The following is a 16,830-nucleotide window of genomic DNA, read 5'->3' as shown; positions in this document are numbered from 1 at the left end:
TGACCGATCATATGACAGCTGCTTGTGTCCCACTTCCCTTCCTCGCTGGAAAACGCCACATCTGACAGGGAGAGAGAGACAGATACCACCACAGGGGAGCGTGATAACCGACCTCAAGATGCTGGCACTAATAAACCGGCTTTTGGACTGGTTCAAGTCTCTGTTTTGGAAGGAGGAGATGGAGCTGACGTTGGTTGGCCTGCAGTACTCTGGAAAAACAACATTTGTAAACGTGATCGCTGTAAGTCTTCAGCGGCTACTAGCCAGCTTGCTAGGGTATTGCTAATAGCCTTAGCGCTAATAATGGGATAACTGTCAGCAAGCTAGGTTTATTATTAAAGGCGATGCATCCATAAAAACGACCTGCCACTAAGTCAGGCTGTAGGTCTGCTGTGAACTCGTCAGCTGAGCTAACTAGTTTGCTGCTTGTCTGTTGGTTGTCATCAGTGTTATGTGAGTTCATGCTAAACTCCAAAGCAATGTAATGACTTTTAAGTTGTTGTTTTTTTCTAACACCTCCAGCCTATGCGAAGTTAAAAGGAGTGAGAGGGTTTTCTATCACCAGGAAGTTAAAAAAGACTTGTTTACCAGTGCAACATCTGACAGCAGGCAAACAGGATGGACTACTCGGTCATGTGGACATTTCTACACTTTGTGTCACATCCCTGTAGTAGCACGATGAACCTTGCTTCCACTCTAAAACAAGGCTGTCAAAAAAAGTTGCCATTGTTTTGGTAGCCTTTTTCTTAGAGGTCTTAAACAGGAGAGGGCTCTCTGACTACAAGAGCCACTTATTTGACCACTTTTACATCTGAAGTTATTATTCTTGCCTACACCAGATAAGCAGTAAAGTGAGGTTACAGAGTCCTGGTACACTGAGAAAAAGTGACTAGATTTGCAGTTTCTGTACGCTCAGTTAAATGTAAACATAAAAGCAAAAAATTATCTACTTTAGGTGTGGATTGTGTTAGGGGTGCAGAAACAGTATCTTCCTTTTCTGAGCTTGTCTCATCTTTGGAGCTGTGCACGATGTCTCTTATGCAACTTTTTGCAGGGATGTCTCAAAAACCTCTTCTAGTGGAGCAATTTACATTGGCTAATCACTTGAGCTGTTTTATCATTTCTTTTATTCCCCTGTAACATGTTGTGTCAAGTATCAAGTCTAGCTTTACGGGGCATAGTTTGACAGCTTAACTGTAGCAGTTTGTTAAGCTTTTTAGTGATTCCTGTACATTTGCAGCGCTGCACACTTCGCACCATATCTTGGGGTGCGTACGTGGCAATTCAAAATCAATTGATCAGTAAACTGAGTTGCCCACATCCGTAAAAAGTGCACAACACTGGAGGAAGCTGTGTTAAGAGTGATTCTGCACTCGAGAAATGCACAGTATCAAGGCTGCGGAGAGTCTGGGGCATTTTTAATCATCTCCTCTCCCAAAATTGCCCGTGCGGCTGCTTTCTGTCAGCGTGTTGCCAGTTATTCTTTCCATCCAGTTTTGGTTTTTATGAAACATGCTGGTGCTGCTGTGTGATAAGTCAAGTTTAGGATTTATTCTACATCTGCCAAAACAGTTTTATCCAGTACGGCTGAAGCATTTACAAGATGGGGAAAATCAATTTTTTTGTGGTCATTTAACTCCATAAGACCTGTTCTTCTATGAAAGATGTTCTACTTTTAAAGTAATCATTACAAAAATCTTTGTTTTGGATTGTAGGTCACACCAAAAGCCATTTGAAAACCTTAGCGTTTGGAAACTTTGACACGATTCTCAGTGTTTTCAGACATTTGTAAACGATCTAATTAACTGAACAATGAGACTGATTTGTAGATTGGTTGATAATGAAAATCATTATTAGGTGCATAAATTATCCATGCTTTTATCCACGCAGCAGCTATCACTGCCATCTTAAAAAGCACAGGTGAAAACAAACCACTCGTGCAAATTTTGTTATTCATTTCTGGTTCAAAGGAAACATCTCAAAAGAAAGTTTTGACAGTTTGTCAAATTGGATTGCGAGACACATGTTCACTGGCAAAAGGTTTATTAGAGGTGGAAGTTGGGGTTTGGGGTTGGAGCATGATCCTGCCCTCTTCTTTAGAATTGCCCTCTGAGCCAGTGACGCAGAGTTTTGAAAGCTTGAGTCGCTGTTGTGGGGGTGGTTCCTCATAGTCATAAGACTGCTGCACTCATTTCCACTTAGCTTCATCAGGTGACTCTGGCAAGTCATGTGCCGTGAAATATGTGTCTCTCAGACGGTGTGTGCCCTTAGCTTTACAAAGAAAGGCACGGGGAAAGAATATCACCAGCTCGTTAAGTTGGATATGAAAGTTGGCTGAAAGTGATTTTCTTTCCACTTCAGTTTGAAATGATAAGCTCTCTCAAAAGGATTTAAAGCAGGTCACCATTTGGCTTTCTTTTTAGTTTGGTGTATGAATAAATGATTTTATAAGAACGTTTTCCTTCTCTGAAGCACCAGTCGGTGTCTTTTGACAGGATGTGTTGACACGTGCTACATTCACGTATTGCAGAATGTTGTCAGCAACCTTTCAAAATCTCTTCTGACATTTACTCGTCTCTTCTTGCTTCTTTTTTTGTTTTTCCTGTTACAAAGAGAATAAAACCAGTTTATGCTTTTGATTGCTGCTTGTGAGTGGTTAAAAACGAACCTTTAAACCTCAACTCTGGTTATTAATGACAGTTCGTTTTTGTTTTAAGATCATGTTCAGTCGACCACGCTTTTTAAAAAACTTATTGTACAGGACTGTTCCGAGTTTGAATATAGGGAGCTGTTGTGCATTTTGTTCAAATCTGCTTCATTTTGTTGAAAAAGTGTGTGAAACTGTATATATATATATTTTTTTTTTAAGTGTAAGAGGTCCCTTACAGCTTGTGTTTTTCCTATAAATGTGTCGTTGACTCGCACTTATGCGAGGGTTAATTCCAACATCAAAGCAGAGCTGAGGTTGAGGTTTGTGTTTGTATTGTGTTGTATTTTTTGTTTCAATTTCATATGTTTATTGGCAGGATGATGCAAAAGCCACCAAATCAAACTTAGTTATAGTTGGTGGAGACTGTCTGAGGAAGAACTATCTTGCTTTATTTTCAGCGCAAACTCACACTCGTGTCTTTCCTTTCAGTCTGGGCATTTCAGTGAAGATATGATCCCTACGGTCGGCTTCAACATGAGGAAGGTCACCAAAGGAAACGTCACCATCAAGGTTTAGTTTTGATCACTGTTGAAAAGTTTAGTTCCTAAAATGATCGCAGCAGATGGGAAGCGATTACATTGCTGATCACATTTCAAACCGAGCATCTTGTGCCCATAATTCTGTAGATCTGGGATATAGGAGGGCAGCCAAGGTTCAGGAGCATGTGGGAGCGGTACTGTCGGGGAGTTAATGCAATTGTGTGAGTATCCGGAGGCTTTCGATTTTCAGTCAGTTTTCATATAAATTGGGGAGAATTCAAATGACAGAAACCCAGCGCTGTTGCTGAGTGAAATAGTTTTGGTTTTCAGGTACATGGTTGATGCAGCAGATCGAGAAAAGGTGGAGGCATCCAGAAATGAGCTTCATAATTTATTAGACAAACCTCAGTTGCAAGGAATTCCTGTAAGTGTTTCTCAAAAATTTTTTTTTTTAAATATCCGTGCAATTTCTGTAGCAGTCATGCAAAACCCAGTGCAGGAAGTGATCGACCCACACCTTTAGATTTCATTAGTAAGGTGTTTCTCTCTTTAGGTTTTGGTTCTCGGTAACAAAAGGGATCTTCCCACTGCTCTAGATGAAAAGCAACTCATTGAGAAAATGTGAGTATGAATAACCACAAAAAATAACCGGCTTTATTCTTTTTACTGAATGGATTATTTGGGAGTTAATGTTAGAATACCATTTGCACATGTGTTATGAAACTCTATAGTGCTATGTTTCAATCCCACATCAGTCGAAGCACTTTTTGTACCAATAACAGGCTGCAACCGTTTCCTCCTCCAGATGAGCTTTGTTAGAACTGGAGATGTTTTTATTGTTGGTGTAGTGGCTCCCTCTACTGTAAGCTTAGAGATGTGTCTATGTCCTACAAGCAGCACACAAGTGAGATATATGGGCAGTTTAATTACATACTTGTCATACTTATTTGTGGATGCTTTTTTTCCCCGCCCTATTTATAGGAACCTTGCAGCAATTCAGGACAGAGAGATATGCTGCTACTCCATTTCCTGCAAAGAGAAAGATAACATCGGTAAGTTGAGTTGAGTTTGAAAGGACAATTTCATGTGCTGTTAGCGTGTGTTTTCAGATGGTTTGGAAGCTTTGCTGCATTTTCTAAAATTCTACTTTTATAACGCTGCGTCTTATTTTTTCTGGGATTCTGCCTTTCGTTGTTTATCCTTAAAGGCATGTAGGTGGTTTGCAAAAATTCCACGGCTAAAGGGAATTTTTCTCTCCCGCGAAACACACATCCTGAAATAAGTTGTTTGTAGTTTAGGCTTTTCCTCCTTAGCTTGAGTGCTTGCCCATGTGACACATTTATACACTTCAAGCAACGAAAGGCAGCTGTCCTACCGGTTTTTGACCAATCAGTTGACTATTCAGAGCACACTGGGCCTTTTGGGAAGGCAAATAGTAGACACCAAAAATATATATATGAACTTCTAAATTAGCACAATTCTGGCTCTTTAACTTGATGAATCATCATCATCAGCTCCATTTGTAAAGCGCTTTAACAGCAGCAAACAAATTGCTGTACATCTGACATGAATAAGACAAAGACAACGAAATGATTAATAAAAGCAATAGTAACATTAAAACAATTTAAACAATTCAAATCAATATAGGCAATAAAAGCAAAGTAAGATCAAGTCTCAAGCTGGGTTGAAGGCCAATGAGTAAAAGTGGGTTTTAAGAGGAGTTTTAAAAAGGAACAGCGAGGGGGTAGTTGAAGTTGTGATGACAAGGAGCAGCTGGTCAGCTGCAGGAGTGTAGTTGTGGAGAAGCTCGGATAGATGCGGTGGCAAAGCTCATTTAGAACTTCTGAACAAACAGGAGAATTTTAAAGTGAACTCTCGTGCCGTTGAAGACTGACTGACTCCGAGATATAGTGAATCACAGTAATCCAGCTGCGACCATATAAACGCATGGAGCCCTGATAATGCATGATAATAATAGTATTTTATTTTAATCATGTGGCTCAACCTGTTTTATGAAGTTGGTATTGACAATATTTCTCAGATTAACCCAGTGTGTTTCTTTGATTCCAGATATCACACTTCAGTGGCTCATCCAGCACTCGAAATCTCGCAGGAGCTGAAAATACAAGAGTTGTTTTCCAGCTGTATTAGCCATGTTACTGTCCTGTCACACCCTTACCACTGCAGTGGTGTACAGTCACCTCTCATACTGCACTCTTTTGCTCGTATCACACTTTTTTTTTCTTTCTATTATTCTTTCACAAACCCAGACGATGCACTACTACAAATTCTGGTACCCGATTGGAGGAATGAAATTGGCATTATACATCTTGCAAAGCTATACTTTAACCAGGAGTGAAAAACTGTTTTCTAATCTGCCTTTTACTCTGAGGGTTGATTTATACCAAGTGGTTTGTAATGTAACAACACTGGGTATACTACAATTGGAGGAATGTGTTTATTCGGTCAAACCGGCCACATACAATGAGAAAAGTTGTTCAAACAGTCAGGCTATGATGCCCAAAGATGAGTGATGTGGACACGCAGACTTTCCCATTTCTGTCGAGCTCTGCTCTGTGATCATCTTTGCCACCCTTCGCTTGATCAGGATATGTCTCTTGTTTTAGAAAATTGTGCATTAAGTCAATTTAAGAAGGTCTGTACAAATATCAAGCTAGTATGATTTTTACCAATGTGGGATGTATGTGTATGAATATATGATTCTATTTAAAGTCTGAATGTACTAAAAGTAAAGCTGTACAGGGTTGTGTGGTTCGTATTGGTTTCTGTATAATAGCCTCAGTGGAATGATGTCCTTTGTGCTGCCTCAACGCTGAGAGAGTGGCGAAAATTAAAGTGCCTTGTGCAGTGTCTCTCACCTCTGAAGCAAGGCAGCACGAAAGGTGTGCATATCTTGGTAGAGTTAGAAATAACACCAACATATATATATATGCACACACACATATATAAAATTAAAAGGCATGCTTTTTAATTTGGACACGACTCTGTTATTTTTGAATTATAGCTCCTTTTTAATTTTTTCTTTCATTGAATTAAGATGCAAACAACAAAAACAACAGTTAATGCTGAAAAATATCCAAATGCTGCTGGGCTATATACCACGTCAATGTAAAGAAAAGCCTTGTACACCAGTGCGGGTGTTCTCAAATACTTGGTGGATTATACTTTTGCTCTTGTTGACATTTGGTGAGGCACATGGAGGATTACAAGTCACCAAAAGCTATGTATCAACAAGAGTTGTAACCAGATTCAAAGGTAAGCCTGTTAGGTAGAAGATCCACACAGCCAGGCTGTTCTGAATCAGGAAACATCTGTTCAGGTATTTACTTATTTTTTCAAAGAACTATGTTGCATCACACTTAGTAACCAACATGTAAGTGCCAGAGGGCTGTATATATATAGTATTTATAAGAATCACACAGTGTTAATGTCATAAGTGTATAGGATTTTATTTAAAATTTTGAAGGATCCTCAGTACGTATGTACATCATCCCTGCAGCAATTTTAGCCAGTGGTTTCTGCTGTCTGTACATTGACCATGAGCATGCCCTATGGCTAAGTGGTCTGGACCAGTTGTCAAGACCCCCAGCAGTTGACAGACTGCTGAATCTGCTATAACCCCCCATTTAGTGTTTGATGGACCTTTTTAGAACACGAGGTTTGTTGACTCTGCGCAGTTGTTTCTCTGAAGTTTATTTGCATTCATTCATTTGAATACCTTCATTTTCTTACAATGTGAATATAGCAGGCCTTTCTAACTTTGTGTCTTTCTAGACGTAAATTTAATCAAATTTTGTTTCGGCTATGGAAGGTTTTTACTCTTGTGGCTGTTTTCTATTGGTGCAGAGGTCTGGAATGCCACGAAACGCAACCAGAAAATGGACAGCCCCGCGGCCAATCAGTGGACGAGCTTGACTTGATATAAGTGATTGGTTCCACTGACACGCAAGTGGAACCAATCACACCTCAGGAACTGGGAGGGGCTGGTTTGTTGACAGGAAGTATGTGAGACGGAATCCCTAACTCAATCACTCCGTGCTTGTAGTTTAACTTGACAAACAGCGGACCTCACATTTGGGCACCCTTCGGAGGTATGTGGACGTGAATTATGCGTTTTAAGATCGATTTAGGGCAAAGATGCAATGGAGGTCGATAGTAGTTGGTCTGGTCGTGTTGAGACTCTCTGTCAGCTGTGTGCTGTGGTTAGCCTTTGGACTGGGACACAACGTTAGCTGGGGGTTCAACTTCCCCCTCGGCTTTAATTTGCACAAATTAGACTTGTTGTTCAGGGACGAAAAGGGAACTGAACCGCGAGGTAGCTCGTGGTCTCAACGGACACCCCGCCACAAATATGAAGAGACGGCGACCACCTGTAACGAGGTTGGAGTGGAGTCACCCAAGGGATCCTACCTGAGCCTCTTCGATGCCAACAAGGACGAGTACGTACGGAGATACAGCTCCTTCCCGGACACGCTTAAAGCGAAAATGAAAGTGATGGCCAAAGAAATGTTCTACTTCGGATACGACAATTACATGAAATATGCGTTTCCAGAGGACGAGCTGAATCCCATTGACTGTGAAGGGAGAGGTCCAGACGTGTTAAACCCGTGAGTCATCCTGAGCTGGCTGCACCTGGTACTGTCAAGTACAGTTCACAGTGCTGGACAGTTATTTATCCTAACTTTAATCTGCAAGTCGCGATTTATATTTAGTTTATAATAAAACTGGCTTCTACTGCAGCTCTCAGCATAGGAGACCCCATGGTTCACACACCTTATATTGGCAGGACTGTAGACTGACGGGACAGTTTTTTTTTTTCTTCTTTTTTGTAAGAGATCCCATTAAGGAATTTCTGCTTAGTCATTTGAAATCAAGGCGTCGAGAGACCCTAAGAAAATAGGTAATCAACTGACAATACAAGAAAAGAGTGTTTCGATTACACATGTATTTAATATCTCATAAGCATCCTGTTATTTAAGAATTTCTTTATTCAGTTTATTAAATGCCATAAAATGATACACTTTGTTCTTCTTTTGAGCTCAAGGTGACATCAAGTAATCCCCCCCCCCCCCCCCCCCCCCCCAGACTGAAACCCGTAAAAAGCCAAATAAGTTAAATTAAAAAAAAAAAAAAAGTCTGTCAAGTACAACTAGAATGATTACCTGCAGCCAAATGCATGTGAATGCTGGTCTAATTCCAGTAATTGAGATGTTCTATGTTCCATTAGGAATATAAAAATGCTCTGGACTGCATCAGTGTTGCTGAAACTGAGAAGCAAGATGTAAAACAGTACCGTGGTGGGAATTTGCTACCTTAGCATACAGTTTCAGAATCGGCTGTTGTATGATTTGCATGCAAGGTAGTTGCAATCAGTAATGTAGCCGTTTTATCAAGTGTGTTGCAGATATGACACAGAAAGCAACAGCTGCACCTAAGATATGCTTAACAGGCTTAGGATGTAACAGAATCAAACCTGAAAGGAAACCAGAGTATTCTGGACACTGTTCCTCAAAGGCACAAACTTTATTTTACTCCCATAAAGTACGGTTAAGATTTTTTGTTCTTATGCAACTATCACCAAGACATATTTGGGCAAGTGGCAATTTTGAATTTTAGAGAGGGGTTTAAAAAAAAAAAAAGCTGATTTGGTATCAAATTTGGTAGATTAATTTCCTTTTGTTGTGCTAAAACTGGCAGTCTATGCAATAAATCCTCTCACTGTGCAAGACAATAAAACCTGCTTGTAATAATGCCAGGTTAGAAAGAAAAGGCTCTGTGTTCGGATAGAACAGCCAAACTGTTCTGTAGATGCAGAGCATGAGATACCGTGGCTATTCAGGGGTCCAAAAGAGTGATATTGGATTAACGTGTGTTTGTTGGCATGTAAAAACACTCCTTATCCTCTCCAAGTGCAGAGCGGTATCTATCAACATTACTTCCGGTCCAGTAAAATGTATAAGTGTATGTATTTATTTCTAATGTGTGACAGGTTTTTGTCCTCAGTTTGATTAAAAACTGACTTTCCAAGTTCACGTGACATGTAGAGTGAAAATAACTGCACCTCTGCAAGAGCTGAAACGATCATCAGGAAATGGATGAACTGTTGGGTGATTAAATGAAAACCATCTTTATGGAATTTCAGTTTAAAGGATTTCCTACTTTTTTCATTTTTAGAGACTACAATGATCTGTCAACCAACACCTTGACGAAACTGAGCTGTGATTTATTTATTTTTTTTTAAGTCTGTGTGGATTAAAACTTTGCTTAAAGGGATAGTTCGCCTCTTTTGACATGAAGCTGTATGACATCCCATATTAGCAATATCATTTATTAAATTTGACTTACCCCCCATTGCGTCCTGTGAGCCGAGTTCCAGCCTCGTTTTGGCGTTGATGAAGGTAGTCCGGCTAGTTGGCTGGGGCTTAAAAAATAAAGCGTTTTGCTTCTCAAAATAATTTGTTCAAAAGAGTAATACATTTGCATCACAAAATCGTTCATCCAGAAAAAGTCAGGGGTAAGTCAAATTTAATAAATGATATTGCTAATATGGGATGTCATACACCTTCATGTCAAAAGAGGTGAACTATCCCTTTAAGTGGAGAATAACAGCCCTTTGTCTCAAGATTAGCTTTTGTTCATCTGTATACACTCGCATGCCTTGACGTGTTTGCAGCGTGAGATCACCCAGTTCAAGACAGAAATCCTCTGATTACGGAGGAGACTTGATTAGGTGCCATTAACCTTTAGTTTCAGTGTTCTGCAAGGTTAAGATTTTGAATTCATTCATCTCTGTATACTTCACTGTTTTGTTCATTTGTATTCCACTCGTCAATGACACCACAGTCTGTTCTACTGCTTTTCCCTTTCAGGTCAAACATCAACATTAACGATGTCTTGGGGAACTATTCTCTTACACTCATTGACACCTTAGATACCCTGCTGGTGAGTTGTTTTCTACTCAGTATCTTGTATTTGTTTGTCTCACAATATGCAGACCCGGCACAAGTTCTCATGACTTAAAACATTTTGGTCTGTGTTGAATTTTTTACTTGGCCTCAATATTACCAGCCACCTGCATTACGTTCAGTGTAATGGTGTTTAGCATTTCCTCTGTAAGTTCTTGGTTTCCTGCCACTCCTAAAACTTCCCCTCCTGTTACTGCGTTAACTTTAAAACAGTCAAACAGGGTGTTTTGTCTCCCCAGGTGCTTGGCAATGTGACAGAGTTCCAGAGAGCCGTCAGACTGGTTATAGATACTGTGTCATTTGACAAGGACTCAACTGTGCAGGTTTTTGAGGCAAACATCAGGTACTCAAGCTACTATTTTAAGAGTCTGTCGCCATGTATTAAATGAGTGGCGTCCCCTCTTTAGATATTTGATAATGCATGGATTTTGGTAGCATTTTCTGCATCATTTTTATTTTTTTTCAAACCGAAAGTATTAAAGCATCTTAAGAGGCGATTGTGGACAGAAGCCTGCTTCAAGACATCTACCTTCATTCTTCACCGCATTTGTCTATTTTAGACCGAGTTTCATGTCTTTGTGAACTCAGCGCACTTATCTCATGAATGTTCACGTTTCACATGTACAAATCTGTGAAGCAAAGCTGAGGCACAGAAGTAAAGCAGCCATGACTTTTGCACTGATCATGTTTAGCTGTTCAAGGCAAAATCGTCTGTGTTAATTGTATGGAGTGGTTTCTACAGTTTCAACATTTTAATTACTGAGCTAGATTTTTGAATGACTTGTCGTTGAAGGATCTTGGGAAGCCTTATCTCTGCACACATTCTTTTGACTGACCCAAAGCATCCATTTGGCAAGGCTGGCTTTGAAGGTTATGATGATGAGCTGTTGCACTTGGCCCACGACTTGGCTGTCCGCTTGCTGCCAGCCTTTGAGAACACCAGCACGGGAATTCCTTATCCAAGAGTAAGTGAGACTGTGATAAAGAGTTGATGATACATTAAACTGTCCCTAATGATGTCATCTAAGTAAAAATCCTTTGAAATATGCTGTAGAGATTGCCCCTCGGCAGCTTTATTCATTTGTATCTTCAACACAGGTGAACCTGAAGAGTGGAGTTCCCCCTGACAGCATCAATGAGACCTGTACTGCAGGAGCTGGCTCCCTGCTGGTGGAGTTTGGGATTTTGAGCCGCTTGATTGGAGATTCAACATTTGAGTGGGTCGCTAGGCGAGCTGTCAGAGCTCTGTGGAATCTGAGAAGCAACGAAACCGGTCTATTGGGTAAGTAGAGCTTGCAAGTTATGTGAAAGACTCTTCCACCATCATTTATTTTTGCTTGCCTGCATCTGTTTGAAAGCTTTCTGTGGTTTCTTTCTTCAGGAAATGTCGTTAACATCCAAACAGGCCAGTGGGTTGGCAAGCAGAGTGGTCTTGGAGCTGGTATGGACTCCTTCTATGAATATTTGCTTAAATCATACATCCTTTTTGGTGAAAAAGAGGACTACCAGATGTTTCAAGCCTCTTACCAAAGCATACAGAATCACCTGAGACGAGGGTGAGTCCCATGCTGAAGGAACATGAACATTTTGTTACCAAGTACGTTTACAGAATTGCTGCGATGTGAAACTTGCAGCGGTGGGATCACCTTTTGTCTGTAAAAAGGCCAAACAAAGAGGAGTTGAAACTGTTTATCAATTTTCAGGCTAGGGGATGTGGAAAGCCAAATTCTGAGACTGTATCACGGGACGCATGCGGTCACTGAAACAAAGAAATGTTGCACTTTATTTCTTCTCAGTAAACAATGAGCAAACATGCATAGCCCTCTGTTCTAGTTCTCAGCAGCCCACAGATGATGAATGTGGGTTTCACTTTTGTTGTGTCTCTATTTGAATGTTTGTACTGTAATCTAAACCTTCTTTAATATGGAGAGAAGCATTGGATGCAGTAAAACCCTTTTGTCTGTCTCACTCTCTTTTGATTTTATCATTTTAGGCGAGAGTCTTGCAATGAAGGAGAAGGTGACCCTCCTCTCTATGTTAACGTGAACATGTTCAGTGGTGAGATCATGAACACCTGGATTGATTCCCTTCAGGCCTTTTTTCCTGGGCTGCAGGTATGAAAGGTCTCATGTGAAAGTGGGGAAAACCGTTTTGTGGGGTTAAGCTAAAGACTGTACTGCTCTGTTAAAGGTGCTCAATGGTGATGTAGATAACGCCATTTGCCTGCATGCCTTCTACTATGCAATATGGAAGCGCTTTGGAGCTCTGCCAGAGCGATACAACTGGCAGCTGCAGGCGCCCGATGTTCTCTTCTACCCTTTAAGACCAGAGCTGGTGGAGTCAACCTATCTGCTGTACCAGGTGACAGTACTGACCTGTTGTCCTACTTGTTTGTTTGTTGGTGACTTATCTCAATGATTATTTTCTTTTCTTCTACAGGCGACCAAAAATCCTTTTTACTTGCATGTTGGGATGGATATTCTTCAGAGCCTTGAGAAAAATGCCAAAGTCAGGTGTGGAGCCATGCATTTACGTGTAATATTCTACAAATTCCTTACATTTTTTTTTTTTTGAGAGTCGTGATTTATTCATGCGTCTACTTCGGGCTTAGCTGAGCTGTGTTATTTGCAGATGTGGGTATGCCACTCTTCACCATGTGGTGGACAAATCCAAAGAGGATCGCATGGAGAGCTTTTTCCTCAGTGAGACCTGCAAATACCTTTACTTGGTAAGTTCCTGCCAGAGTATGTCTGATTATGGATATGAGAGCATAACATTCTAGATATCGTTGTTGTCTTTTTAAATTTTTTATTTATTTATTTATTCCTATTTATCAATGCTTTTGGTCAGCTTTTGTTTGGCAGGGAAAAAAACCTCTGGCTCATAATGTTGTACACGATTTTCTCCTGCATGCATTGCAGCTTTTTGACGAGGACAACCCTCTTCACAAGTCTGATAACAAGTACATCTTCACTACCGAGGGCCACGTTGTACCTACAGACAAACGCTTCAGGGAGAAACAGTGGAGCGATTTGTTTCCATGTGAGGAGGGTGCATTGGTAGAAACTGAGCCACACAACCAGCCACCCCTGAGCAATATCAGCAATGTGAGGGCGCCCTCTTCGACGACCCCCAACTCAATGTTTCTCATCATTAACTTAAAATTGGAGATCTTAGAAAAAATATGGCCGCATTAGTCACAGTTGTTCTTCCACTTCTCTCTGCAGTGTAACAAGATCCCAGAGGAGCGACGGTTCGCTCTGCCATTAAAGAGTGTCTACATGAGGCAGATCGATCATATGGTGGGACTTTTTTGAGTAAGAGGACAAAAATGGTGATACTTAAAAAGACCTCCAGTGAACGACCTCAAGTGCTGATGCAGCCATCTTGGAGGAGATCTTCTGTTGGTCAAAATCTTCATCCCATCTGTTCTGCTGTTCTGGATCCAGCCGGCAAACTGACACTAATGAAATCCTGAGACGGCGGTTTGATTACAAGCTGTATTAAATTAAAAGTTTGGGTGGGTATCTTTTCTGTTTTGGTGAATGAGCAAGACATCGGCGAAGACTCTCCTATTGGAAAATGAGGAATCATCCTTCATTTAACTTGTGGCTGGTGAGAAATTGAGATGAAGTGTTTTTTAGAATAATTGATGCATTTTTGTGGAGCAAAAAATTGTCAGGTCAGGCTTGAGTGTGTATATGTGTGTGTGCCTGCATTTTTAATTACAGCTGAGCTGTTAATCAAAGTAATGATATTGTGTACATGGGAACAGTGCCATCTGGCCTCACAATTCTGAAAAGCGTATTCTTTGAAAACACCTCTAAAAGAACAAAATCTCTCGGTATGATAACCAGTGTCTCTTTGCAGTTGAGTCACTTGATTATTCAGTGTTTTAACATAAGGGCTGCACCTAAACAATTACTAGTAGTTTGTAACTTAAGCTCATACAAGTAAAACACCGCTCCGAATTAGGGTGTTTTACATTGTGCCTGTTTAAACATTGCTGTTCTTTTGAACATCTGATGCTGGTTTTTAAATTTGTTCAAACAGTTGTCAAGTCACTTTCACTCTGAATATTTCTTCCTTCATAAACAGCACTAACTATCTTGCGAAAGTTTTTTTTTTTTCTGCATCTATTCAGTAAAATCTCTGAAAGCTTTTTGTTCCTTTTAAATCCAGAAAAAAAAAAAAAAGGACAATATAAGGGTCAACTGTGTCCTGCCTGTTGACTAGCTGTTGACACTCTCCTCATTATAGTGATTAAACACAGTACTCAGAAAATAAGAAGTGTTGATCTCACAGGCTTCTTGTGACTTGATATCTTACACAGGGCAGATAGATATGCCATGACTCCATGAGAGTGAGGTTTAGGATAGCTCTTCAAGTGCCTTCTATTTGTCTTGGCCTCTGGATGCTATACGGTGCATATAAGTTGTGGATAACATTGTTGAAAATGTTTTGAGGCCACTGCTGATATTGCACGAAAAATGTCATTCCATATGTATGTGCAGTTTTATACTGATGGTGACATGAAGCTCAGCTTTTTAGACATGACAAACCAAGCCATAAAATGTGTTTTTCAATGTTAGATTATGTTTGCTCAGTGAAAACTCCTTTGTTACATAATTGTCATTTGCTGTTTCTTTCTCTCAAGTGCACATCATACCTATTAATTGCCATGTGGTAAGAACTCAGGGTTTAATACAAATAAAAAAATGAATGACTGCTTTCATAAGAAATTAGACTTTCTCATAATGGTGCCTATTGCAGTATGTCTAAGGCAGATTTCCGTATGCATGTTGCAAGTGTTACAACTGGGTTGTCTGAGGTCATAGAATAGCAGCACTGAGGTACAGTTATACTGTGAATATTCGTTGTTGGTCCACACAGATTGAAAGAAGGCTTGTGTGAATAAAGCTCCACTGAGTTGTGCATTTTATCTTTACGTGGACTTTACTGGTGGCTTTATTCAGTTACGTCACAATTTGAACCTCTTTGGCTGTGGAAGATTTGGCCATTTCTGCAAGTGTTGTTTTAATTGCTTCAGTCCATATTAGAATTTTCTAAGATTTATTACCCAAGTCATTTTGTTCCATATTCAGATAATGTGTTCAAAATGTTGGGAAGTTCATGTATTCGTTTTCTTGCTTGGAGACATATTCATTGTCTGGGTTACAGAGCCTTAATGGCTCTGCTTGGAAATTGTAGATGAATTGCTCAACATTTCAGGGCTCTCATGTGATTATGTATGGATCTTGGATGTGTGGTGTTTTAAACAGCTGTCCGTTGATATCCTGGAAATTCAATGAAGCACGTTGTGTACAAAGCTACTGCCCGCCATCAGTTACATTAGCTTCCTAAACCTGAAACAGCGTTGTTCTGTTCCAACCTTTACTAGCACACATTGGCGTTACTATACACATCGTTTTTTTTTTTTTTTTTTCAATTTAATAGTTAAGTGATGCCATATCAACTTGTGAGCTTTTGAAGTGCCATGTGTGCTATGTATATGAACACTGATGATAGAGCTCGGCTTGCTCTTTATTCCAATATTTGTGGTAAGCTGAGCTAATCAGCTGCTTGCTGTATTGTCATATTTATCATATGGAGTATGGAGCGGTTAAGATCTTCTTGTGTAACTCCAAGAAAACTGTGGAGTTATTTTTATGTCTTGGCATTAAAAAATTATTCCAGACCAAAAATGTAGACATTAATAGACAAACCAACTTGTGATGTAAATGAAACCCAAAAGTGTGGTTTGCTGTTTAGCTGAATCCTTTGGGATCCTCTGTAAGTTATATGCACATGATGAAACATAACCGTCTTCTCCATGGGCTCCATTGACAGTTTTTAAAACGGTCTTTACAAAAGTCAACACATTAGCAGCTTAAACTTTCACAGTTATCTTTGAATTGTGAGTTGAGGTATAATATTTAATGGTTGCAATAACACTATTTGAGCGCAGCATCTATTTGTCCTCAAATCTGTTTATTTTATTGTCCGTAAGAACAAACTTGCTCTATCCTCAACACGAGTAGTTTTAGTGTTTTAAAGGAACGCGATTACTCAGTGAAATTAATAAATGACAGATAATTAATTCTTCACTGCTGTGTTGGTTTTAATTTCTAAAGGAAATGAAAAATACTGACTTTTCTACAGAAGCTTTAATAAATTCAGTCAAGGAGTACATTTGTGTTTTCTGTACAGGATAGTTGGCTCAAAGGCTTTCAGACAGGGTTTTTCAAATTGAAGTTAGATACATCTACCACTCAACAGTGTTATCAACATGGTATTACCAACATCAACTGTCCAATAGAAATCTGATCATTTATATACACTGGCTCTTTCAACTACTGCAAAAACGTACACTTTCTAACGCTTCCCACGAAAGTTCAATTTGTGACCTTGAACTGTGTTACACACTGTACTGTTGTGTTGTAGATAAAAGCCATTTCTAATGACCACTTCATTTTAATATCTAACAGAGGCTGAAGTGCATATGCAGGTGGTGAGGCCATCTTGTTTGCTCTTTGGCTGTATACTGACTGCTTACTGGAGCAGAGACGATGCATTAGCTGGACATCTATTCACATTGGTACATGTGAGAAGAAATCAGTTTAGCTGACAAAAGCTATTGATATCTTAACTACAG

General features: G+C 39.8%; 2 protein-coding genes across 3 annotated transcripts; both read left to right on the top strand.

Moving 5' to 3' along the window:
* Positions 1-8: 8 nt before the first annotated feature.
* On the top strand, positions 9-6,187 carry arl8ba (ADP-ribosylation factor-like 8Ba). Its single transcript, XM_075461247.1, has 7 exons — positions 9-241; positions 3,140-3,220; positions 3,337-3,410; positions 3,520-3,613; positions 3,743-3,810; positions 4,171-4,241; positions 5,260-6,187. The coding sequence occupies exons 1-7, from the start codon at positions 119-121 to the stop codon at positions 5,307-5,309; spliced, it is 561 nt and encodes a 186-aa protein (XP_075317362.1). The 5' UTR covers positions 9-118; the 3' UTR covers positions 5,310-6,187.
* A 1,019-nt stretch (positions 6,188-7,206) lies between these two features.
* edem1 (ER degradation enhancer, mannosidase alpha-like 1) lies at positions 7,207-15,123 on the top strand. Of its 2 annotated transcripts, none has more exons than XM_075461246.1 (12): positions 7,207-7,649; positions 10,080-10,152; positions 10,415-10,518; positions 10,969-11,140; positions 11,274-11,457; positions 11,557-11,731; positions 12,169-12,289; positions 12,366-12,536; positions 12,615-12,688; positions 12,807-12,903; positions 13,097-13,282; positions 13,403-15,123. In XM_075461246.1, the coding sequence occupies exons 1-12, from the start codon at positions 7,348-7,350 to the stop codon at positions 13,490-13,492; spliced, it is 1,749 nt and encodes a 582-aa protein (XP_075317361.1). In that variant the 5' UTR covers positions 7,207-7,347; the 3' UTR covers positions 13,493-15,123. The 2 variants fall into 2 exon arrangements, with proteins under 2 accessions (XP_075317361.1, XP_075317360.1); XM_075461245.1 differs by having other exon boundaries at positions 7,207-7,817.
* Positions 15,124-16,830: the final 1,707 nt, after the last annotated feature.

Source organism: Odontesthes bonariensis, chromosome 3, assembly GCF_027942865.1.
Source record: "Odontesthes bonariensis isolate fOdoBon6 chromosome 3, fOdoBon6.hap1, whole genome shotgun sequence".
NCBI classification, from domain to species: domain Eukaryota; kingdom Metazoa; phylum Chordata; class Actinopteri; order Atheriniformes; family Atherinopsidae; genus Odontesthes; species Odontesthes bonariensis.
Note: the sequence above shows the minus strand (reverse complement) of the source record. Positions and strands in the feature narration are given on the sequence as shown.